The sequence below is a fragment of the Dasypus novemcinctus genome, chromosome 29, assembly GCF_030445035.2.
Source record: "Dasypus novemcinctus isolate mDasNov1 chromosome 29, mDasNov1.1.hap2, whole genome shotgun sequence".
Lineage (NCBI taxonomy): Eukaryota > Metazoa > Chordata > Mammalia > Cingulata > Dasypodidae > Dasypus > Dasypus novemcinctus.
In genome coordinates, this window is record NC_080701.1 from 2,931,900 (window position 1) to 2,958,785 (window position 26,886).

Genomic DNA, 26,886 nt, shown 5'->3' on the forward strand with positions numbered 1-26,886 from the left:
CCCCTGGAGAGCTGACGGCCCATGCCCTCAGAGAGCTGGTGCAGCAAGAAGACACAACAAAGGGAGACAAGCAGACACAGAAGAATGTACAACGAATGGACACAAGAGACAGCAAGTAAAAGTGGCAAGGGGGGTGGGATAAATAAATTAAAAAAAAAAAAGAATTAAAAACCTTATATATATATATCTATATATATATAGGGAGTTCCCACCCCCTTCCTCTCTCACTTTCCCTCATTAACAACATCTTTCATTAGTGTAGTACGTGTGTTACAACTGATGAACACATATTGAAGCACTGCTACCAACCATGGACTATATAGTTTATACTATAGTTTATACTCTGCACTGCACAATCTTATAGGTTTTGACAAAATGTATAATGGCCTGTGTTCATCACTGTAACGACATGCAGAACAATTTCAATGTCCCCCAAATGCCCCACGCTATACCTATTCCTCTCTCTACCCCCCTCAGAACCTCTGGTGACCGCTGCCTTTGCATCAGTGATACAAGTTCTTCCATTGCTGGAATAACAAGTCCATAGCTGCATTTCCCCGTTGTGTTTCTTCATTCCTCAATCTCGATTTTAGAACGGTGAGGCCTGCCCTGTTTCTCACTGAGAGGGGGCTGACAGTTTCTTGATTCAATTCCTTATCACAACTTGATACTTAATTTTAGGAAAATCAAATCACCCCCCAAGCCACATATTTGAGTAGTAAGAGAAATATATACTTGTAAGTGTTGAACATATCAAAGGAGAAAAAGTATAATAAACCGGTTATATAAATATAAATTTCTTTCTACATTTTATCTTTCTCTTCTTAGCATTGTCTGATCACCACTGAGCAGTGGCATAGGATAAAGCATTTTTCAGTGGATCAAACAGAGAAAGAAGAGAACAAATACAGTATTACTTACATTTCAAAGCATTGAACTATCAGGCCTACCTTAAGAAATCTAATTTTCCTTATCAGATACAGAAGTAAAAAAAGAAAAAAATATTTTAAAGTATTCATTTCCCTCCTGACACCCCCTCCCAACCCAGATAAAGTATCCAAGGAAACGAAGGTATTTTCTTTGGGATCATCACATTCAGAGCCTCGGTCCTCGCGGTCAGGAACAGCATGCCTGCACTCCCCACGCTCCACGGCGAAACCCTCACACCCGGATTCCAGCTCTAACGCAGAATGTCTTTTATAGAAAGGCATTCGCCAAGTCATGCTCTTGATGTTCTGGCCTTTCAAGGCCTTGAATTTCCCAGGAGGACTGAGGGCTAACAGTGACACGAGGAGGGCCACAAGGGGCACAGATGGTGAGGCAGTCGGGGCTCGTGACACGAGGAGGGCCACGAGGAGCACAGATGGTGAGGCAGTCGAGGCTCATGCTCTCATTCGGGACACACAGACAACAAAGGGGCCTGAGCGCGCCCTGGAAGGTGAGAGAAGTGAAGCTGTAAATGAGCGACGCCCCTGCCACGTTGTAGAACGAGATCTGCCCGCACTCGTAGTCTAGGAAAACTCCGACTCTGTGCACCTGCTGGCTCAGCAAGATCCTCTTCAAAGGGGGAAAGGCCCAGAAGGTAAACTCGGCCCCCATCGCGGAGCCCGTGAGCAGGAACTGGGCTCCGGAAGCCTCGGGGCTGGCGGGGTCCTGGCGCAGGCCCAGCTGCCACCGCGCAGCCTGTCCTACCTCCACCTCCCAGTAGTGCCTCCCTGAGGTGAAGCGCTGCATGCCGAGCACCGCGGCGCTGAAGTCCAGCCGCCCCGCGTCGCTGAAGTCCAGCCGCCCCGCGTCGCTGAGGTCCAGCCGCCCCGCGTCGCTGAAGTCCAGCCGCCCCGCGTCGCTGAGGTCCAGCCGCCCCGCGTCGCTGAGGTCCAGCCGCCCCGGTTCACTGAAGTCCAGCCGCCCCGCGTCGCTGAAGTCCAGCCGCCCCGCGTCGCTGAGGTCCAGCCGCCCCGCGTCGCTGAGGTCCAGCCGCCCCGCGTCGCTGAGGTCCAGCCGCCCCGCGTCGCTGAGGTCCAGCCGCCCCGCGTCGCTGAAGTCCAGCCGCCCCGGTTCACTGAAGTCCAGCCGCCCCGCGTCGCTGAAGTCCAGCCGCCCTGCGTCGCTGAGGTCCAGCCGCCCCGGTTCACTGAAGTCCAGCCGCCCCGCGTCGCTGAGGTCCAGCCGCCCCGCGTCGCTGAGGTCCAGCCGCCCCGCGTCGCTGAGGTCCAGCCGCCCCGGTTCACTGAAGTCCAGCCGCCCCGCGTCGCTGAAGTCCAGCCGCCCCGCGTCGCTGAGGTCCAGCCGCCCCGCGTCGCTGAGGTCCAGCCGCCCCGCGTCGCTGAGGTCCAGCCGCCCCGCGTCGCTGAGGTCCAGCCGCCCCGCGTCGCTGAAGTCCAGCCGCCCCGGTTCACTGAAGTCCAGCCGCCCCGCGTCGCTGAAGTCCAGCCGCCCTGCGTCGCTGGGCACCTCCTGGAGGGCACGTCCAGACCTCATGCTTCTCAGATCCTCGGACAGGATGAGGCAGGGATGGGCGGTTGCAGGGTCCAAAGTTACATGCCCTGCATAGAGAGAGAATTGGTCAGCGAGGGGCTCGTCAACGCCAAGACCCGTGGCCAGGCACCTCTACCAGGGAGCAGCTTCCACACGGGAACAGCCTTGCGACAGGCCGTTTGGGAAACTGGAAACTGCTAGGCTTTGCTTCAAGAAATGGACATCACAGAGAGAGCGGCAATAAAGGACGGCGGAACCTGAGGAGGATGAACGAAACAAAGCATGGACCAAGGAGGAGCTCAGAGCTTCACCCCAGAGGCTGCGATTGTCCCGGCTCCGTTCCTGGTCAGTTGTCACCGGAGACCCCGGAGCAGCTAGAGGCACGGCATCTCCAAGAGAACCGCAGAGTTGTGGCCCTTCCGAACTCACTCTGCTGAGCTTAAATATTACCTGAACGTGCCTTAAGGCCTAGGTATTGCTAGAAGCAGGACTTTAATATTGAGAAAATCAAAGGGGAGGATACTAGAGTTGAGGAAACCTGTAACAGTCCACCGGAAAGTCAAGCTGAGGACCAAAGTGAGCTCAGTGGGATTTCTTCTACTTGAATGAAAGACAAATTTGTGAGTCTGCCTTCGACCAGTGGACTTGCCGACGCGTTTGTAACTCTCCTCTCTTAGCCTGGCAATATTGACTTTCCTATGCTCTTCTCTTACTTCATTTTCCTCAATTCTAAATATTAATTTACCAGGCTCAGTTCTAGGTGTCCCTTCTATTTTATTACTTGTACATTCTACCCCTAGATGACCTTGCTAAGCCTCCACTTTAAATATCTTCTATATGTCCATGACTTACTTCTTAAACTACCAACTGGATATAACACAGGAATTTCAAATATATGGGGAAGTGGACGAGGCTCAACTGATAGTGTGTCCACCTACCATATGGAAGGTCCAGGGTTCAAACCCAGGGCCTCCTGGCCCATGTGGTGAGCTGGCCCATGCACAGAGGTACCACATGTAAGGAGTGCCGTGCCATGCAGGGTGCCCCCGTGTGAGGGTGCCCCATGCGCAAGGAGTGCGCCCTGCAGAGAGAGCCGCCCCATGTGAAAACAGTGCAGCCTGCCCAGGAGCGGTGCAGCACGCAGAGAGCTGATGCAGCCACAACCAAAAAAGAGACAGTTTCCTGGTGCCATCAAGGGTGCAAGTGAACACAGAAGAACACACAGCAAGTGGATAGAGAGAGCAGACAATGGGGGGGAATGGGAGAGAAATAAATAAATCTTTAAAACAAACAAACAGCAAAAACACCACAAATATACGATGTAAAAAAAGGAACTCCAAACAATCCCTCTCCAGTTTCTACTTCTCTCTTAATAGCACTCATACTGCCTTAGTTGATCAAGCCATAAACCTGGAATAACCCTTTATTTCTTACTTTCGCTAACATCTAATCCAACAGCAAATTCTGAAAATTCTATTTTTCCAAATTAATTTAAATCTTGACTTACAACCCAATTAGTGTAACATTAGGGTGCTCTCAGAAGGTACCAGCATTGGGAAGCGAATGTGGCTCAAGTGAGTGAGCACCTGCCTACCACAGGGAAGTCCCAGGTTCGAATCCTAAAGAAGACGAGCAAGACAGCAAGCAGACATGGTGAAATGATGCAGTAAGATGATGCAACAAGAGACATGAGGAAAAAATAATGAGACACAATAAACAGAGAGTGGAGGTGGCTCAGGCAATTGGGTGTCTCCCTTCCACATTGCACGTCCTCGGTTCCTGGTGCCTCCTAAAAAGACCAACACACAACAGACAGCAAATGTGAGCAGTGAGGGGTGGGGAGAACTAAAAACCCATTAAGCACACACCTACAAAACAAGAGATGCACTACTGAGTGAGGATAGCAGAAATAAATCTATAAAGAACTTTAATAATTGAAATGACCAGGCACAAACTAAAATAATTATACTTACTATGTCCAAATACTAAGGGAAAGCTTAAAAGCATCTACAGAATATAGGAAACTAAAAAGCAAGATTTGACAAAGAACCACATAGATAATCCGGAAATAAAAAATAAAGAGCATGAAATTAAAAACATCAATGGATAAAAAAAGCTACAGACTAATATTCTTTATGAACACAAATGCAAAAACTCATAGCAAAATATTAACAAATTGAATAAGCAATATATACGGATAAAATATCATTGCCATGTTTAACTTGGGAATGCAAAACAGGTTAAGGGGGGAAAACACATTTGAATATCTCAATAGATTCAAAAAAAAAGCATCTGATAAATTCAACATTTATTCTTGATAAAGTTTTTTAGCAAACTAGGAGGAGAGGGGAACTTCTTTAACTGACCAAGGGCAACTATGAAAAGCCTACAGCTAACATTTATGGGCAAATGGCTTAGTGTTTTCTTTCTCCCTAAGAACAAGAACAAGGCAAGTGTTCATCTCGCCATTTCCATCCAACATCATTTTGGAGGTCCTAGCCAGTATAAGAGAAGAAAAATACAAAGGAGAGAGATTGGAAATGAAGAAATAAAACTGTCTGTAATCACAGACGACAAAAGCCTCTAGATCTAATGAATGAGTTTTAAAGTAAGTTGTAGGAGACAATTCAATATACTAAATCAGTTCTATTACTATATACTAGCAATGAACTAGTAATGAACTAAATTTCAATGAATTGAAATTTTTAAAATACCACTTACAATATCACTAAAATTCATAAAATGCTCAGGGAACAATCTAATAAAATACATGCAATGTCTGAATGCTGAAAACTACAAAACACTATGAGAAAAATCAAAGACCACCTACATAAAGAGATATACCATCTTCAAGGAATAGAAGATACAATATTGTGAAGGTATCACTTCTCCCCAGACTAATCTACAGATTCAATGTAATCCCAGTTGAGGGATAGTCCCAGCTCTTACTTGAATGAAAGTCTGATATTTGCTGCTGGCAGAGGTTATTCTGTGTTCTGGCTGATGTGGGTTGCCTGGTGCTCTCATCTGTTTTTATTTCTGTCACTTTGTTATAACAGGATTTTAATATGATATAAAAACTCTGTGACAAAATATGTCTCCTGCTTTATGTAGTTTCCTGGATTCTCCTAAAAAGCTAAATAGGATTGCCTTGTATTCTGTAAAAATGTCTGCAAACAGAGCTTGAATGAGTTGCTGGGTCAAACAGTGTTTCCAACCTAATATCTAGCACATTTCTACTTTAGCTACTTTTAGTCATATTAAGTAATACAGTAATGCAGTATTTTAAGTTTTGTGATTTTAGCACAATACTGTATTTATACAATAAAGCAATTCTTAGTTGATGGAATGAATACAATGAAGTTACACTTAAACAAAATAATACCACCACTCATTCCACAGAACTCAACAAACTGATTTTAAAATTTATGTGGAAAAGCAAGGCCCCAGAATAGCCAAGACAATTTTTAAAGATAAATTTGGAGAATTCACACTACCTGACTTTAAAACTGCCTATAAAGTAGTCAGTCAAGCCAGTGCAGTATTGGTGAAAGGACAGACATGATGAACAATGATTCTATTAGAATCCAGAAATAGAATTGGTCATATATGGCAATTGACTTTCAATAAAAGCGCCAATTAAATTCAATGAAGGAAGGATAGTGTTTAACAAATGATGCAGGAACAATTAGATATCCATGTGGAAAAAAGGGGGTGTGTGGAGATTGTGTACCATATATTGAACCATATTCAAATCTTTAGTCTAAACAGGTCTTTGACTTAAATGTAAAACCTAATAGTACATAACTTCTGGAAGAAAATCTTTTTTTTTTTTTTTTTAGATACTGGGGCTAGGAATTGAACCCAGGAACCCCCATGTGGGAAGCAGGTGCTCAACCACTTAAGCCACATCCATTCCCCAGAAGAAAGTCTTTATTGGGGTAGGCAATGACTTCTTAGAACACAAATAACACAAATCAGAAGAAAAATCAATACATTGGATTTTTAAATTGAAAGCTTCTCCTCTTAAAAACATAACCCAATTAAAACTTGAGAAACGTTTTATAGATATTTAACCAAAGAGATACAGAGGGTAAATAAACACAAGAAAATATACTCGACATCACTTGGGAAATGCAACTTTAAAATGAGAATCAACTGCACACCAACAGGCTAGCTCTAAAAAAGTATTTAACACCATCGAGCTTATCGGTGAGGATGAAGCACAACTAAGCTTAGCGTACGTTCCGGACAAGAGTGACAGGTGACCAGGCAGTTTGGAAGGCAAGTCTGGCAATCAGTCCCACTGCTAGAGGTATTCAACCAAGAAAGCTGGAGACATGAACCCACACATATCAATATGCCAATGTCTAGAATATCAAGACAGAAAACTAACAACCCTGTGGCCATGCAACAGTGAAAGGAAAATAAACCGATACATTTGCACAATGGAGTACACAACAATAAAAAGGAACAAATCCTAATTCACACAACTTGGATGAGCCTCCAATTGCACTGAGCTAAGTGAGAGAAGCAGGTTCAAAAGCCAGCGCACTATGATTCCACTAACATGACATTCTGGAAAAGGTAAAACTATAGAGCTAGTGTTTAGAAAATACATACAGATAGATAGGTGGGTGGGTGGATAGATAAAAATGATAGGGCAGATGTAACAAAAAATAAAAATTTGGTAGATCTGATATCTGGGTGGGGGGGATGCCGGAGCTCACTGTCAGGGTTTTGTGTTATTTTTGCAAGTGTTCTGTAAGTTTGAAATTATTTCAAAACAGTAAGTTAAAAGAAAAGAGAGTATCCGCGCCCTATCAGGATGGATAGATCAACTTACTCTGGAATATGACTAGCATTTGGCTCACTCCCGTTATTTGGCATAAACTCAGGTGCGTGATACGGGCAGGCTCGAGACACTCAAACAGTATCGACTCACTCCTAGAAGGAAAGGAGGATCCAGTTATCTTCCCGGAGCCCGCCCCCTCTGCTGAGGGCACGTCGCCACGGTGTCGGGGGAATGTGCATCCCCATCACTCCCCCCAGGGCTCAGCTCTGTGATTCTGACCCAGTAGTCTCCGCAGGTAAACTCACCTTTCCAAAGAATGTCTTGCATTCTAAGGGGAAAAAAGAGAACAGTTACCAGTGGGTTCTTTTATAAATATATATAACCTTTTTCTTCTTCTTTATTTTCTTTTAAATGTTACATTCAAAAAGTATGAGGTCCCCATATACCCCCCACCCCTCCCACATCAACAACTTCTTCCATCATCGCGGCACATCCACTGCACCTGGCGAATACATTCTGGAGCACCGCTGCAGCACGTGGACAGTGGTCCACGTTGTAGTCCACACTCTCCCCCAGTCCACCAAATGGGCCATGACAGGACACACACCATCCAGCATCCATCCCTGCAGCACCACCTAGGACAACTCCAAATCCTGAAAATGTCCCCACACCATATCTCTTCTTCCATTTCCCGACCATCAGCGGCCACTGTGGCCACCCTCTCCACATCACTACTACAGTTTCTTCACTTATTTTCACAATAGTTCCCCAGCAGAACACCAGTAAGTCCACTCTAATCCATACTCTATTCCTCCATTCCGTGGACCCTGGGATGGTGATGTCCAGTCCCCCTACTAGTGGGTTCTTAAGCCAAGCCTTTTTTGAGTTATATCCATGAAAATACCCACACACACACCCTTGCAATAACAGAACTTGATTTTTGTGTAATTTCTTTAACCTCGGGGTACTAATTCTTAGATGCCAAATGAAGCTGGAAGAGTCAGGAAAATGCTTGGAATAATTTTGTAAAAATCATGAGGGAAACATTTTCTGTGCCTCACCTCAGCCATCACTCCAGTGGTGCCATCTACTTGCTCTCTGTTGGGGGTAGCAAAAGTCCTCACTGGTGGATGAAGGGGTTCACTAGGCTGGGAGGACAGCTGGAGCCAGCTCAGGAAATGAACACAATCGGGCCACACTTACCAGTTAGACTTGGAGCTAATTGGAACTAGACTTGGCTCTAGAACTGAACAGTTTCCTAAGGGTTTGTGTGTAGCGGCTTCTTGAAAGAGAGTATTCATACTGAAAATAGGGGACTGGCAAGGGGTATGGATGGAGTTGTAAAAAAGATAATTTGCTTTCTGTAAAGGCACTGCATAATACTGTGAAAACAACTTTAAATGTGCAATACTATACCAGAAAAATCTTTCCCACCCATTTCCTAAGGTTACCACTATTTATAATGTGTGTTTATCTTGCCAGTCTGTGCATGTTAGTAGTATATACATTCACATATTTTCTCTACGAAATAAAGAGGTGTTCTGCTTCATTCTGCTTTCATTTATAGGGATGTCTTAAAGATACCCTTTTATGCCCATAGACAGCTTTTTTTTATGGTTGCAGAAAATTCCAGTGAATGGATATATCATAATTTCCTCAATATTTACCCTCTCAAAGGATATCTCAATGCAACTTACAACTGATAATTTTAAGGCAAGAATTCATATCACCAAACAGGTCTACCCATCTGCCTAGTCCTGGTGACTGGAGGAAGAGGCTCACAGCCCTCCTGTTATGGTGACCACTGGTCAGTACGTGCTGGGGCGAGCCCTGGGGAAGAGACTGCCCAGCTCTTACCTGGAGCAGCGGCACGGCAGGTTCCCCACACTTCTTCTCTAGCTCGGCGACAGTCCTTTGGAGGCTGCTGATCTGGGCAGAGACCCTGGCTTCGCTCTCCTTGAGTTTGTGCATGTTCTCTCTTCCCAAATCGTTCAGTCTCTGCAGAAGCATCTCCTTTTTACTCTCCAACAACCAGCAGCTTCCCTTATCCTCTAACTCAACCGTCTCTTTAAAAACCTACTTTTCTGCCAGCCACCATGGAAACAGAAATGAGTAGCTAAGACCATGTTAATTCCTCTGTCCAAGACGGACACTGCTCAACAGAAACCTGATTCTCTGACGCCTAACTCACTTCCGTGGGTGTGGACACGGTCGGGTCTTCCTCCTAGATACAACCACCAGGGCACACGTTTTTTTGTGGCATCTTGTTCAGAAAGTTTCCTATTCCCTTAAAGTTAAAATTTATTATTTAGCTAAAATTAAATATTCAATATAAGAAATAATCAAGCTGCTGATATCACTTTCCTTTTTATCCCTCCAAAGATATTCTACCCTAGGCATACCAAGAACATGGGCACATAACTTTTTAAAAAATGACTAATATTTTGTGTGATCTATGTGTCTTAAAAAAAAAAAGACAACAAAAATAAATTTTAAAAAAAGGACAAATGATGGCATATTATACTGAATCCTTGATCTGACAACTTGCTTTTTTCTTAAATAATTCGATGTTGGTGAACATTTCTTATCCTACATGGAGCCAAACTGTCTTCGTTAAAGGCTTGTTAATTTCCACTGAATGTGGGTAACATTTATTCATATGCCCCATATTGCAAATATTGGCTATATCTAATCCCTTCCCGTCAATAAGTATAATTATAGTAATTATAATAGCGAATATTTATTGAGTACTTAATATGTGCTAGACATGACCTAATGAGGTTTACGTGGATTAGTGCCTCCAGCCCTCACACGGATGTTATGTACGGGTGCCATCACTATCTCCATTCAACAGCTGAGGAAGCTGAGCTAGAGGGCGTGCAATTTGACCCAGGCCACCCAGAAGCTAGGAAAGAGCAGAACCTAGATATGAACCCATCTACCTGGCTTTAAAGACTTCTTCCAATCAAAGGCTCTATACTGAAACTCAATTTTACAGTGTCGGCTTTTCCAGGTCTTTTTATATGAATACATTTGCAAGATAAATTCTCAGAAACAGAATTGCTGGGTAGGTATACACACTATTTTAATACATCTTTGGTTGTTACTGGACATCTTATGCTGGGACAGGCCCAATGTTCAGTTCTTCTTTCTCTCATTTCCCAAATATTGCTTGGATGTCAGTTTCAACCTTTTACCTGTTGTGTTTCCTGGAACTTCTCTTCTAACTCTCTGGCAAACCCGATCAGGTGGTTCACACTGGGTTCCTTAATTTTCAGTCTCAAGAGGTTCATTTCGTTCTCTTCACTCAACAACCGGAAACTTATTTTATATTCGGACTCAATCATTTCTTTAAAATTCTGCTCCTCTACCTTCACCATAAAGATACAAAAGACTTTGGGTTAAACATGACAGAGGGGCCACAGCTATCTTCTTTCCATCTCTAACCCTAAGAAGAAAACAAAGAAAATACAAAATAGAGAGGGGCGAAATAAAAGGCTTACGTCTAAAGGACAAGGGTCAAAATCATTTAAAACGGCAAAACAATCTCAGAACATGAAATGCAGAGGAAAGAATGTTAACTTGGAAAAGTTGAGCAAGTTACAACCTCAGTGAGCAAAGAGACCAAGATGGCCAAGGAGGACAACACTGACGGGGAATGCCGACGTTAAATTTAGAGATGGGGTGTGGGAAAGAAGAGTCAAGGATGGACGACTCCAGGGTTTTCAGGTACCAACTGGAAGAATGGAGTTGCCAAAACCAAAAGGGAAACTATGGAATGAATAGGTTCTCAAGGGAGGTATTATCAGGAGCTCAGTTTTGAAAAACGCAGAGAGTGAATCATCAATTAGAAGGATCCAAGAAGAATCAAACTCTTACTTGGCATCAAAAAGAGATGCCGAGGAGCAGGTGACACGTGAATGTCTCATCGAGCATCTGGGAAGTCAGTTTAAAGATATTTAATTTCGTGAGACCTGATGGAATCAGGGTCAGGAAGCCCTGCCTTAAGCAGCAGAGTGAGACACGTCAAGGGCTCTGTCCCTACAGGAGCTCTGAACCACCAGCAAGGACTGACGGAAACAGAAGCTCCAGAAAACAGAGGACTGCAGCAACAGGGAGAGTGCGGGGTCAAGGAGGAGCCCAAGAAAGCGTTCGGTCCTGTGCCAACCCGAATGGCCCCACCCACTCCCCTCACCGGCCAGAGCAGTTCCTGATCCAGGTTCAGGAGGCGCAGAAGGACCCATGCAGCCACGGGGCGCAGGTGTCTGCCTCAACCTGCCCATGCACTAGGGACCCCCCCGCAGAGCGCGCCCTGCCTGGAGGAGGCGGCTGTGGGGACAGTCAAGTCAGCTCCTGGGGGAAGGGATCGCTGCCTGTAGGTCTCCAGGTGATCTCCAGGCCCCGGGACCAGGGCCATTCCGCTTGTAAATGGGGATTCCGAGGGCGCACACCGGCACACCCTGTGCAGGGCTGGACAGCAGCCAGCCTCGCCTGGAGCTTTTCCCCCTAAGGACTTAAGACAGTCCCCAAGGGGGGCCCTCCCAGGGCAATCTGCAAACAGTGGGGAGAGGTCTTCTCTCCTTTCCCCTCTAAATCCTGGCGTTCAAGGGACACTCAGGCATAATACTGGCTAGACACCAGCTTACGGGACAGATGCCCAGAGTCTAAATTTCAGTGCTAACGCATTAAAATATCAAAATGTCCAGGTTTCAACAAAAGATTACACAACAAGGAAACAAGAAGCAATGGCCCTGGAGAAGGGAATTATAAAGCAGTTAGAAGCCACCAACAAGGAAACAAGAAGCAATGGCCCTGGAGAAGGGAATTATAAAGCAGTTAGAAGCCACCAACGAGGAGAACCAGATTCAGGACATTCAGGACAAAGACTAAAAACTGGTCCTAACTGTGCACAAATAGCTAAGGGAAAGCACGGACAAAGCACCAGAGGAAACCAGGAAAACAAGAGTGGAAAGAAAATATCAATACAGAGATGGTAATTTTGAAAAGGAACCAAACAAAGACCACAGTAACAGAAACTAAAAAGTCCCTAGAGTTCAACAGCAGATTGGCGCTTGCAGAAAAAAGAATCAGTGAACTTGAAAAGAGGGAAGAATGAGGAAAAGTGAACAGCGCCTATGATCTGTGGGACATCAACCTTAGGCTCAGAGTGGGAGTCCCAGGTGAAGAAAGAAAGGGGGCAGAGAATATTCAAAGAAAAGAGAGAGATAGAGAGAGAGAGAGAGAGAGAGAGAGAGATGGAGCAAAGAAAGCAGTGGGAAAGCATATTTAAAGTGCTTAAAGTAAGGAATTGCTAAGGAAGAATTCTGTATCTGACAAAGTCTTTCAAAAATGAAGGGGTAATTAAGGCATCCCCAGATAAATGAAAGCTGAGGCGCTCTGTCACTACTGAACTGGCTCTGCAAGAAATGCTAGAGAGAGCTCTGCGGGTGGACATTAGACAACTGGCTGAAGGTACATGAAGAGATAAATCTTTGTAAAGATAATGACATAGGTTAAATGTAAATTCCAGTGCTACTTTTTATTTGTAACTGCACTCTTTATTTCCTGTAGGATAAATGTAACAATGTATAAATGTAACAATAAATCAGTGGTTTTGAACTCAATGTATAGATAAAATTTTTGACAAGAACTACTTAAGGTGGAGGGACAGAGCAGTATAGGAACACAGTTTATGTATGCTCCTGAAGTTGTTAGATGGAATCAAAGCAAATGAGATTGTTACAGATTTAGGATGTTAAATTTAAGCCCTTGGTAACCACAAAGAAAGTATCAGAGCATATGCAGACTTGTGGAGACACAAAGTAGAATACGGGTTACCAGGAGAGGGGGGCAGGGGCAATGGGGAGTTAATGCAACATGAGAACAGGGTTTCTGTTTGGGGTGAAGGGAACATTGTGCGTGTGATGAATCTCAATGAATACTGCGCTTGGGCAGACTGGGATGAGAAGTTATGTGTTGTATGTCTCCACAATTAAAAAAAAGAAACTGAAGAGATAATGATAACAAATACAATACCTGGTATTCAGTGGTATCTAAGAATGGAGGACTCAAGGATATTGTTGGCATATAAGAAAAAAATTGGAATATGGAATGTAAGCTTCATGTCAACATTAGGTTTCTTGGACTTAACTGCACTTAAGGTGATTACGTAAGTGAACATCCTTGATCACAGGAAATTCCTGTGAACTATTATGTGTTCACGAAGTTTAACGAGAGCAACCTACTCTTAAAGGAGGTGGATGATACAAGGATTTGGAATGTTGTGGTTCTCTATATGGGGTTTGCATTGTCTTTGCAACTGTCCCGTGAGGCTGAAATCATTTCATAACAAAAAGTTGGAGCGAACGGTCAAGGTCGAATGATGAAGAACTTGACCGTAGGTGTGACGCTGCCCCGCCCATGGCCAGCCCCCTCCACGCCTCCCTGGGCTCCTGTCCAGCCCCCCCGCAGGGCTCTCCAGGTCTGCTGGGCCCCTCGGGTCTCTTCTCCCATCAACAGCTGGACCGCGTCCGTCCCTTCTCTGCTCAAAAGCTTCCGGGGCACCCTGTTTCACTTCACCCAGCTGCCCCGTATGACCGGCCCTTTCCTCTCCTGTCATCTACCAGGGTCCCTTCCCTCAAGTGGTCTCGGTCAAGGGCACAGCATTCTGCAGGTCTGCATGGCTCAGGGGTCACTTCCTTGAATCTTTCCTTAAATGCCACTTCCTAATGACAAGTTCCCGATCCCCTGGAGACCTGCCCCGTCATTCTTCCCTTCTTGATTGAAAAACAGATAACACTGTGCTATCGCATACCATACATTTTGTCTGTTTTGTTTGCCTCCCCTAGGACACAAATTCCACACGGGCAGCAGAACTTTTTTCCACTGCTGAGTCCCCAGCGCCCCACACCCCAGGTGAATAGGGGGGACCTCAATATTTACTGAATTTAAGATGCTTGGGGCTGGAAATAAATGAGGATCGGTTGAAACACTACTGTGCAGCCAGGCATTTCTCCCACCCCACCACCCCAATGGAGGTTTGCTTCCTCTTGAAAAATAAAAACTAGAAGTCCCAGATTAGGGGGTACCTGGCACAGAGGAGATCAGAAACAAAAAGTGTGCATGATGGGAAGTGGGACCCGCAACTGGAATAACAATTCTTAAATCGTCTTTTAGAGAGGTTTCATGATTTATATGCCCACGAATACTTAGGAGCTAGTTTTCCTTGTTCCTTATCAACCTTTTCCAAAGAGAGTTGCAAAAGGTACCTCAGTAACATTTAATATATTTTATTCATATTTTTTTCTGAGCACTGACAAAGTTTAGGATCTTCTTGTATGCTCAAAAGATATTTGTCTTTTCTTTTCAGTTAACTCTCATTTCTTTGATCATTTTTCCACAGAATTTCTAGTCTTTTTCTTATTGACTCTTAAGGGTGCTTCATCTATTAAGAACTTAGCACTTTTCTGTTCTATGGATTTCACCTATTTTTCCTGCTGTCATTTGTCTTTTGACTTTGTTTTCAATGTATTTTTTTGCTATGCACATTACTGGTCATTTTCCCCCTAAATAATCAAGACAAGAACTGACCTGAATCATCACCATCCTTTCTCGCTCTTCAGCCAATAAGCTTTTTGCTACTTCAAGTTTCTCCCTCAGTGTGTTCAATATCTCCTGGAATAACTTCTGCAGAGAAATAGATCACAAGAGTCTAGGTAAGTAAGTTTTTCTAGAACAACTGGGCTCCTAACTTTAAACACGTCAAAGGCCCTGACTAGCTATTTTTTAGCCTTGAAGTTGCAGGTCCAAAGATGGCACTTGCCAGTGTTCTTTGATAGACATCCACTAAGGAAATGGTCTTGCAGGTTCAGAATATCTGGAGTGAAATAAGCAAACGCATACCAACCCACAGGAAGCAGCCAGGGACCCTGGCAGGTGCAGCGAAGCTTACCCTGTAGCTCTCCGCAGCCTCCTGGACTCCACACACCACGTGACCCCTGTGCTCCTGGGACGGGAAGCACCTGACACAGAGGGTCACCTGGTCGTCCTCACGGAAGAGCCATGATGGTTCCAGGTGACTTGCACAGTATTCATCCGGGAATTTTGGTTGTAAATGGAGGCTGAGGCTTCTGGACATCCTGGTGTGTTGCTATTGGAGATGGGGCGGCTTGTTTCTGAGGTGGACAGGAAACCGACGGGTTGTTTTCCTCCGGACTCTGGAAGAGACACGCTTGGCAACTGGTATGCTCACGGAGGAGCATCCGTGGCCCAAGGAGACCGTTCATCTGGGCACAGCAGTTTGGCTCATCCTAGACGCCTCAAATCAGACCAACCCTGTTCAGTGCTGGGCAAGGAGAAGGGGTGACACCAGGGCACTGAGCCAGAATGGCTCTCACGGTGTCTAACAACTGACTGGTGGGGGAAACTAAATTACAAACGACAGCACGACCCAGCGCTTCCCTGCCATCACGAGCACAGGTTCCAGCAGGAAGGCAGGGAGCTAAGCTTTGGAGGCACCAAGGCTGGGGCGGCATCCAAGCACCACGTGGAGCATTCTCTCCCAGCGCCCTCCGAGGGCCCTTATGCCAGAGGTGCTCGGGGCGCCAAGTTTAAGGATGAGACTTCGAGGTCCTGCCGGTATGGCGTTTAGTGCCAGAACGCCAGGCTTGCCTCCCCCAGCCCTGCCACAAAAGGGTATTGTCATGAAAAGACACATAAGGATAAAAATGTGCTTTCATTCAGCAGGTATAGGGGCATCCTGTATCTTATGCATGATTTTTCTGTAAAACCACAACTTCTACTAAAACAAAGCAAAAACACAGAAAACCCAAAACCTAAAAGAAGTGAAAACACACTAGAGAATAAAATCCAAAAAAGTCGTTGCGAAAAATGCTTAAGAAAAACTACACATTCTGCCGTTCAGGCTGTTTAGGAAACTGACAATGAGTCTATATGATCTCCCACATCTCTGTGTCCTTTGTTCAACAAGCCTCCTTTTCTCTAAAAACGTGGTTCTAATTGGTCTCGACTGTGAGCTGGGGCCCCTCTTCCCGGTGTGGACCTGCCTAGTTGATAGTTTCCAGCCGCTGCGGGCTGACTCCCCAGTGCTGGACACGGATGTCTCTCACCCCCCTCCACTTCGCTCATTTTCCCCATTCCACCTCAGCACCCCGCACTTTGGGCAATATTCCCCAAAGCTGTTACTGCGGGCCCCAGAACCCCACATTTCTGAATGTCCTGGCCGCTCCCATCCCTCCCCCCACTCTTTCTTTGCCATCCTGCCCTTTCATTCTACTACTCAAAGTCATACTTCTGAAGTAGATGAATCTTGTACATATGATGCTCTTGTATTTTGTTAAGGTACACCTTAAAAGTTTCCAAAGTGTGATTGATTCTCCAGCCTTGATTTGCCTTTTTCTTTAGACTCTTGTACTGACAGTAGATAAAATTGCTAGTGTTTTACCACTAATCCAGGAATTAGCACCACCTGCACTAGCAGCTATTCGTTATGATATATATTTCTTATCTCTACACACTTGCATACTCACAGCTAAAAAACAAAAGGTCTGTTTTAAGGATATTTCTTATGTCTTAAAGAAGCAACAAAATATAAACTCAACCTGAGGGCACAATACTGTGTGAAAAATTGAAAATACACACAAAACATTTATGCAGTGTACAGAAATAAAGTAGTCCCAAGAAAAAGCATTTCTATGCTTAAGTTTTAATCACTAGTTGACTAGCCAACTTTTCTTTTCCTAGAGTATTTTCACTTGAAAGAATTGAGACAGATCATGGTTATTCAGACTTGGTAGTGTGAAAGACAATTTCTCGAAAACTAAGTGTCTCTGTCATTTCAAGGAAAATAGTATTATTTGTCAATTATTAAATTTTAGCTTTTAAGGAAAAATAAGAATTTTGGAAACTTGTACCTACCATTGTAAACATGACTACCTTCCAAATACTTAGTGTTCCCTGAAGAGGTTGGTGACAATATTAACAAATGTGATTTTTGATATGATATGAGGAAATAGGCCAACATTTGAAGTTCTGCAAAGTCAGTGAATCAATATTTTCCGAACGACTAATTCATGACATCCTGAAAGTATGAGTAAAAGACGGATTCAAAGAACAAGATAGGCCAATGGATTTTATGTAACAAAAGCACAAAAAGTTCATTTATGATTTCAATAAAGTTTAAGATTCATAAAAATTTTTATATTTTTTATGAATTAACAGTTTTAGTCAGCCTAAATTTCTAATATAAATACAGCACGCATAAACAAAACTCACTTGAGTGTTCAATAAATCAAATGTAAAGAAGTCCTGAAATCAAAATCACCACAGCCTTTAAAAGGCACATTCTTTCTAAGTGTGATTGCTGGATCGAAGGGTAAATGCATAACTAATTTGGGGTTTATTTTGCCAGGTTCCCATCTGCAAAGGTTTTTACAGTTTTGTATTCCAAGCAGAATAGGAGAAAAATGTCGAACACTTGGATTTTTGCCTACTTGGTGAGAACTGATGTCTTGATATTTCTTAATTTGCATTTATATTATTATGGGTAAGGCTTTTAGTTGCATATGGCTACAAGCCATTTTTTCTTTTCTTGTGAACCGTATGCTTAAGCCTTTTTACCTGTTAAATTCTATATCAGGTTAGCCCTTTTTCTTCTCAATTTTAAGAGCTGCTTATACATCCAAAAGATCCTTGGCTACGGAGATGGAAAGCTGATCCCCTCTGCTTTACTGGCCTGCTTGGGGTCTTTGTCTCCCGTCCTCTTGAACCTTTCAATTGTGGGGCCCTTTATCCAGCTCGCCAGCTCCTCCCCAGGTAATCTCATTCCTGTCAATAAGTTTAAGAACCACCCTCTACTTCAAGTCTCCCCCGCCCACAGCTCCCGAGCCTTTGCAATGAATGTCTCCTGAGCACTCAAAATTAACATGTCTAAACCTCCGCCAGGATTTCAACCCACTGCCTTCCCTTCCCCTAATTCACTTCAGGATTCCCTCTTTCAGAAGACTTTAATCCACCATCCTCTCATCCAGTCGCCAGTTGTTTTCCTGGTTTATGCCTCGCCCTCCCCTTTCCCATCTCGGACTTTAAGACCTTAAGTGGGTTTCGGTTAACTCTCCAGGGCATTTAGGATGAAATCCAAATGGCCTCCGGCCGCGCCGCACCTCCCCTCACCTCTCCCGGTCCCCATCCTTGGCTAGTGATGCTCACGCAATTTTGCACTCCTGACTTTTTCCTCCTTCCAGGCTTCAGTTCCAGCGGCGTTTCCTTAGAGGCCTTTTCGTAACTACTCACCTAAAGTACCTTCCCAACACTCCCATAATTTTTTTCCTATGTACCAAACAGTAATTTTCTCCCCCTGTAAACACATTTACTTGTTGGTCCCTCTCCACCAACAAGAAATGAAGCTCTTTGATATCCTGTGTCTATACCTGATATAGAAAATGCTCAACAAATACATTAAAAAATGTTTAACTCAAACCAATTAAGAAGTTCGGGTGAAATCCAAGACAGAGAAAAGAGAGGTTGAATATTTTCACAGAAACCAAAAGAAAAGACAGTTGGAGAATAATTTCTCTCTCTGGCATGGTACGTGCCAAGCTCATATACAACCTCACCTTGCTTTATCTAAATTTGTTTGTTCTTTGCTTTCTCACTTATTCTTTTATCCTATTGTGCTGCACACATATATTTTAGCTTCCTTAAATACTAAGGTCACATTTAGGTATCTAAAAAAAGCCATGATTATAGAAATTAACTCCCGAGAAAAGCTCACCTTCTTTCTTTGCAGTCCTGAGTATTTCCTTTAGAGTGAAAAGCTAGAACAAGGGAGACTGGAGGACTTTTTATCTGTTCAGCTGCTTCCTCCTTCACTCTCTCCCCATCAAGTAGGCAACTGGGAAGAGTTTAAACCCTATCCAAAGAGTTTAAATCCTATCCCTACAGTAAAGTGTTCATCAAACTTCAGCTAATTCCGGGCCCCAGGCCCAGAGGCTCAGCTTCTGTAGATCTGGGGTGGAGTCCATTAATTTACATTAATTTACATTTCTAGTGTGCTCAGAACATGACCTTGGCCTGGAGTCGCAATCTGCATGGACGGGTGACTATTGTATGATCTCCCCCAAACCTTACACAGTGCCCCACAAAGTAGCCCCTTATTTATTTATTAAAAAAAAAAAAAAATCCTCAGGTGTATTTTAACAACTTCACAGAAGAAGCCATTACCCGAGAATCTCTCTCTGCTTTCTTCTGGGCCAGGCAACTTTATCTTAAACAGATAAAGATGTTACTACAGGCAACAGCTGACTTCACTCTTTTTGGAATGTTTGCTGAAAGCAGGGATCACTGTAGCACTTGAAGATAGAAAGTCAGGATTAGGAATGACTGCCCAGCTGAAGGGTTTGTCACAGATGGGAAGTCTGGGGACAATCCAGAGAGTTCACATTTGGCCTCGGTATAGAGGAAATCTGCACAGCTTCCCCAGGTTTACAGCTTTGTCCCTCGGATGTTTTCATTGCTCCCTGCTGGTCCCTGCTAATTAAACTTCAGGGATTTTTCCCTGCTGATAGGACAATGATAAAATTCTTCTATCTCATCTTCTAAAACCGGATTCCTCCCTATGTAAACTTAAGGTCATCTTGATCTGATTCCACTCCAAAGATTCCACTCCGATCATAAATCCTAACAATTCCCCAGTCTTCAAACAGGGCATCTCCAGTCCCATCCTTGGCTGGGGAACTCCCTTTTCTATTCTGTTTTTCCACCCAGTCATCCTACATCTTTGAAGCCTCCAGGCAACCCAGCTTCTCTGAAGACTGTCAGTAACTGCTTTTACTCTCGCCTTCTTAGCTTCTGTAACTCATATGGTTCTATTCACTTTGACAAGAAACCCATATAATCATTGAATCAAAAGGCAAACATCACACAATGGTGGCTCAGTGGTTGAGTGCCTCCTCTGGTCTCTTGAAGTCCATCTTAGTTTCTCAGTAAATAGTACATGACCAGTTCTAGAAGAGTAACTATCTCAACTTAAGGTAGTTCTGAAAATAGTGACTCCACCCCACAATCATGTGAGACAGGAGGTGCTTGAAGTCCTGCTGCCCTGGACCACCTCCTCCCATTTCAAAAGGAATCTGTGGGCTGTGGCTCATGATCTGCCAAATCATTCATTGTCAGGAAGAATCAGCTTCTCTCTAGCACGTCTTCAAGGCTGTCACTCGGGGAGAAGGGCTCACTTCCCACCACCACGAGAACCCTGGACTCCAGCTGTTCAACCGCTTGCTCGTTTAATGAAGAGCTAATATTTAATAACCAAACACTTAGGGCTGGCCTTGGTGAAAGGACAGTTCAATTTTTGTTATTATAAATCAGTGAGTTTATACCCAACACATTTGGTTTGCTTTTACTATACCTAAAATAACCTTAATTTAAGAGGTCACCTTTACCTCACCTACTCCAACACTGAGAAGAGCTGTCTTTTTTTTTTTTTTTTTTTACTGCAGAGAGTATTTTTAGCAAAGCAAATGGACTGAATCCATTTGGGTTCCATTAACCCTGAGCAAATGAAATTCTGAATTTTGCGGCAGGTCCTACTTTTGAGTTAGCATCCTGGGTAATTGGTGATGTTAGACGAAATTGGGTTTGGCCCAGCTCTGCCAGTGGCTTCTGAGCGTCACCTGAAAATGAGGTAACCGTGACTACCACTGTGTGGTTGTGAGCACAGATGAGAGCTTGAGGACGCATGCGCAGGAAGGGGGTGGCCCCAGGAACAGGTCTCTAGGTGGACGCTCCTTCCTTTCTTCCACTTATCCAGAATTTTGTTTTTCAAACAGTGTCTAGAGCATAGTCTGTCTAAATGAGGAAGTGTGTGATGGGACAGTGGTAAACGCAGTGTAGATAAGTTGCGGGGGGGAAAAAGCATTTCTATGCCCCTTTATTTTGTTTAAAAACATACATATGAATGGAGTAGTAACTATATCATTACTATGGAGGCATCTACTCAGCTCTTATTAATGGGTTGTTTACCCTAAAACCTGAAGTCTGTTGTTTTCTTTATAGTAACTCAAAGAAACTTTTTCTAGTCCATGATACTTCATTTACATAATAAAGCTATCTCAACAAGATATTAAGATCCACCTGCTATTCACTGTCATTAGAGGATATGAATCTAGTTCATTGTTAATCTTCAAACTAGAAAAGGAATCAAAAAGCCTGTTCCATACTATATCAGTCCAGTTCTCCAGGGAAAACCAACAGGACAGATTAGAGATGTAGAATAAGGAATTGACTCACATGAAGATGGAGTCTGGCAAGTCTGATTTCCACAGCACAGGCCAGAGGCTGGAAACACCAGCTAACAGTGATGTTAAAATCTGGGGTCCCCGTTCCTTAGGCTGGAGACTCAGGAAGGAGCAGAGGATGTAGTCTCCAGGTGAATTCCTTCCACTCTCTGCCCTCCTCAGGCCTCCAAACGCGTGATGAGGTCTCACCACGTCACAGAGGGCCGTCTCCTCTAAAGTCAACTGATGTGAGAGGCAGATCCTAGCCACAAAATCCCCCCATGTAATGGCGAGGCCAGGGCTTGGCCAAACAACGGATACCATAACCTAGCAAGCGGCACAGAAAATTAACCATCACACGTACCTGAAAGTCACCTGACAATTACATCTTTCCAGACCTGGAAACACACCTGTCAAAAGAAGCCTAGCATCACATTCTAGAAGGGACTGCCAAACTCGTGGCTTTTAGGAAAAAGTGCCTTTGTAGATAGACTTGACCAGGGGACATTATGCCAGTTAACTAGAGAACCCTGACTTGCACAAGGAGGAACTGGTAATACTCTGTTATAAGGTACCTGTACTACCTGTGAAATGGTATATGTTATTTGCAAGTGGGCTAAATTTAGTTGTAAATGTATATTGCAAACTCCGGAGCAACCAGTATAGATCATTTAAAATATGTTTAAGTGATATGCTAAGAGAAGAGAAAAAATGGAATATAAAGTGCTCAATTAAAACCAGAGATGTCAGAAATAGAGGAAAAGAAAATTCAACAAAACAAAATCAAAAGTAACAGATAGAAAAGAGTTACAAACATGTAGATGTTAAGTCAACTATAATAATCACTGTAAATGTGAACTGTCGAAATACGTATTAAAAGGCAGAAATTGTCAGAGTGGATAAAAAAGATCCAAATAACTATATGTTCTCAGCAAGAAGCACACTTTAAAAATAAGACACAAATAGATTAAAAGCCAAGGGAGGGAACAGCTGTGGTTTAAGCAGTTGGGTGCCCCCACCAACACGGGAGGTCCCAGGTTTGGCTCCCCATGCCTCCTAAAGAAAAGCTGACGCAACAAGCTGATGCAATGAGCAGGGAGCAGATGTGGCTCAAGTGGTTGGGCACACGCCTCCCGCATAGTTGGGCCTCGTTCAGTTCCTGAAGCTCCTAAAGAAGATAAGCTGACTCGACAAGCAGACAAACGAGCAGATACAACGAGGAGGGAGGGACTGTGGCTCAAGCAACTGGGCACCCGCTACCCACGTGGGAAGTCCTGGTTCAGATCCCAGAGATTGAGAATAAGCAGAGATGGGAAGCGGACTTGGCCCAGTGGTTAGGGCGTCTGTCTACCACATGGGAGGTCGGCAGTTCAAACCCTGGGCCTCCTTGACCCATGTGGAGCTGGCCCATGTGCAGTGCTGATGTGTTCAAGGAGTGCCGTGTCACGGAGGGGTGTCCCCCGCGTAGGGGAGCCCCACGCACAAGGAGTGCGCCCGTAAGGAGTCCCCCGTGTAGGGGAGCCCCACACGCAAGGAGTGTGCCCATAAGGAGAGCCGCCCAGCGTGAAAGGAAGTGCAGCCTGCCCGGGAATGGCGCCGCACACACGGAGAGCTGACGCAGCAAGATGACTCAATAAAAAGAAACACAGATTCCCGTGCTGCTGATAAGGATAGAAGCGGTCACAGAAGAACACGCAGCGAATGGACACAGAGAGCAGACAACTGGGGGGGAGGGGAGAGAAATAAATAAAAAATAAATCTTTAAAAAAAAAACAACCAATAAGCAGAGACAATGAGGGAGCCATCTTCGTGGGGTGGGGGAACAGATCATGAAAACATTTTTTAAAAAGTCACAGCTCATTGAAAAAAAAAGAAAGCAAAGGAAGGGACCCTTATTAAATGAAGAACTTGTTAAATCAAAGAAAATTTAAAAAACAGGAACGCGACAGAGAAAGATATACCACACTAATACTAACCAAAAGAAAGCTGGAAATTGACAGGGAACCACTATCCCATCAGAGGTCTCCAGGATCGAGTCCCAGTGAATCCTAGAGGAGAGAAAATGAGAAAAGAAGACAACACAGAGAGCAGAAGCAGCAGGGCAGGAGGAGGGGAAGGGGGGAAGTAAATAAATAGATAAAACTTAAAAAAAAAAAAAGCTGGAGTAACTAATTTCAGACAAAACAGACAGAACAAGGAAAATTATCAGGGATAAAGAGGGCTATTACATGGCGATAAAGAGGTCAATTCTCCAAGAAGCTGTTACAACCCTGCATGCATATGTGCCTAACAGCGTCACAACATGTGAGGTAAAGAGCTGATAAGACTAAGAAGAGAACTAGGCAAATCTTATGATTAGAGACAGAAAATAAGTTACAATGTAGTTGAACTGAACAGCACCAAGCAAAGGGATCTAACGGACATTAACAGAACATGTCAATCAACAGTAGCAAAACGCACATTTTTCTCAAACTTACATGAAATATTCACCAAGGAAGACTAAATTCAAAAGAATAACCATTGTACAAAACATGTTCTTAGACTGCAATGGAATTAAACTAGAAAGCAGTAACAAATACATAGCTGGAAAATCCCAAAGAGTTTGGAGATCAAGCAGCATACTTTTTTACTTGTTTTTTAGGAGGCACCCGGGGATTGAATCCAGGACCTAGTACGTAGGAAGCAGGCGCCCAACCACTGAGCTATGCCTGCTCCCCTATGGCATTTTTTTTTAAAGATCGATTTTATTAATTTCTCCCTCCTTCTCATTGTTTGCTCTCAGTCTGCTCTCTGTGTCTTTCTGTCTTCTTTTTAGGAAGAACTGGGTCCTGAGCCTGGGACCTCTCATGTGGAAGGCAGGTGCCCAATCACTTGCACCTCCTTGTTACACCAGTCCACGGCAATGCTTATCTTCTTTGGGAGGCACCAGGAACAGAACGCTGTGTGTTCTTCTGTGTCCGCTTGTATTCTTGCTAGCGACACTGGGAAACTGCGTCTTTTTGTTGTGTCATCTCACTCTATCAGCTCTCCATGTGTGCAGTGCCACTCCTGGGTGGGCTGTGCTTTTTTCACGCAGGGTGGCTTTCCTTGCACGTGGGGTACCCCTATGTGGGGGACACCCCTGCGTGGCACAGCACTCCTTGCGCATGGCAGCACTGCGCATGGGCCAGCTCACCACGTGGGCCAGGAGGTCCTGGGTTTGAACACTGGACCTCCTATATGGTAGGTGGACGCGCTATCAGTTGAGCCAAATCCACTTCCCAAGATATCCTTTAAATGGAATAATTGATAAAAAGCTGTGAGCTAGCGATCAAGTCATAGCAAGACACAGCAGAAGCTTAAGTGCATTTTGCTAATGAAAGAAGCCATTCTGAAAAGGCTACATCCTTTATGATGCCCCTATAAGACATTCTGGAAAAGGCAAAACTATAGACATAGTACAAAAGATCAATGACTGCCAGTGTTCTGGGGACTGGATAGAAGACAGGGGATTTCTAGGTGTGTGAAACTATTCTGTATGATACTTTAATGATAGACACCTGCTATTATTTACTTGCCAAAACCCAGACTCCATAGGGATTTGGAAATAAAATAAAGATTGTAAAAAACACACAACAAAAACCTATAGAACTGTATAAAACAAGGTGAGCCCTAATATAAACTTTGTACTTCAGTTAATAATATATCAGTATTGGTTCATCAAGTGTAACAAATACACCAAACTAATGAAAGCTATTAATAGAAGATGTGTGTGTGTGAGAGAGAGACGAAAAATGCATAAGGGGGAACTATCTATACTTTCTACTCCGTTTTTCTGTAAACTTAAACCTGGTCTAAAAAAGTAAAGTCTAATATGCACATATTTAACAAAATCAAGGTGTTAAATCTTACAGAACTCAATTCAGTGTGAAGTGATTTAGGAAGAGAATTTACTACTGTAAAAGGTAGTTTCGTAATCCTGGTTGCAAGTAGAAATGTTTTTTTTTTTTTTTAATCTTTTTTTGTCTTTATTTTTTTAATGATACATTCAAAAAATATGAGGTCCCCATATACCACCCACCCCCCTCACCCTACTCCTCCCCCCATAACAACAACCTCCTCCATCATCATGAGACGTTCATTGCATTTGGTGAATACATCTCTGAGCACCGCTGCACCTCATGGTCAATGCTCCACACCACAGCCCACTCTCTCCCACAGTCCACCCAGTGGGCCATGGCAGGACATACAATGTCTGGTAACTGTCCCTGCAGCACCACCCAGGACAACTCCAATCCCTGAAAATGGCCCCACATCACATCTCTTTCTCCCACTCCCGATGCCCAGCCCACCATGGCCACTTTCTCCACACCAATGCCACATTTTCTTCCATTACTAATCACAATATTCATGAATAGAATATCAGTAAGTCCACTCTAAACCATACTCTATTCCTCCATCCTGTGGACCTTGGAATGGTTGTGTCCACTCCACATCTATATCAAGAGGGGGCTTAGATTCCACATGGATGCTGGATGCAGTTCTCCTGCTTTCAGTTGTAGGCACTCTTGGCTCCCTGGTGTGGTGGTTGACCTTCTTTACCTCCATGTTAGCTGAGTGGGGTAAGTCCAATAAACCAGAGGGTAGGAGTAGCAAGTCTGTTGAGGCTCAGGGCATGGCTATCACATAATCAGTCCAGAGATTCAGGTCCCCTGGGTATACATTAAACCCCAGCACCTACTCTGTTTATCTGTGAATATTTTGAACTCTCCATCATTTTTGAACGCTAATTAGGTGGGTAGAGTATTCATGGTTGGAAATTTTTTTCTTTTAGTACCTTGACTATGTCATACCACTGCCTTCTTGCCTCCATGGTTCCAGATGAGAAATCAGCACTTAATCTTATGGAGCCTCTCTTGTATGTGATGGTTCTCTTTTCTCTTGCTGCTTTTAGAATTTTCTCTTTGTCTTGAGCATTGGATAATTTGACAAGTATATGTCTTGGGGTGGATCTGTTGGGATTTATAGTGTTTGGGGTGCATTGTGCTTCCTGGACATGTACATCCATTTCTCTCAGTAGATTTGGGAAGTTTTCAGTCATTATTTCCTCCAACACCCCTTCTGTCCCCTTTCCCTTCTCTTCTTCTTCTGGGATGCCTATAATATGTATGTTTGTGCATTTGGCATTGTCATTCAGGTCCCTAAGTCCTAGCTGGATTTTTTCTATCTTTTTATCGATCAGTTCTATTTATCTGTTTGATTTCAGATATACTGCCTTTCCACATTGCTAATTCTCTCCTCTGCCTCTTCTAATCTGCTGCTATTTGCTGAGAGTGTATT

General features: G+C 43.9%; 1 protein-coding gene across 1 annotated transcript in view; it reads right to left on the bottom strand.

Moving 5' to 3' along the window:
• Positions 1 to 213: 213 nt before the first annotated feature.
• TRIML2 (tripartite motif family like 2) overlaps positions 214 to 26,886 on the bottom strand; it is a 28,929-nt gene continuing 2,256 nt past the window's right edge. Inside the window, exons 2-8 of the mRNA XM_058289807.2 lie at positions 15,225 to 15,489; positions 14,864 to 14,959; positions 10,471 to 10,644; positions 9,131 to 9,271; positions 7,579 to 7,601; positions 7,325 to 7,425; positions 214 to 2,546 (exon numbers count right to left, since the gene is read on the bottom strand). Of these exons, the coding sequence (XP_058145790.1) occupies positions 1,198 to 2,546; positions 7,325 to 7,425; positions 7,579 to 7,601; positions 9,131 to 9,271; positions 10,471 to 10,644; positions 14,864 to 14,959; positions 15,225 to 15,410 (2,070 nt within the window). The 5' untranslated portion in view covers positions 15,411 to 15,489 and the 3' untranslated portion in view covers positions 214 to 1,197. The remainder of the gene's footprint in view (positions 2,547 to 7,324; positions 7,426 to 7,578; positions 7,602 to 9,130; positions 9,272 to 10,470; positions 10,645 to 14,863; positions 14,960 to 15,224; positions 15,490 to 26,886) is intronic.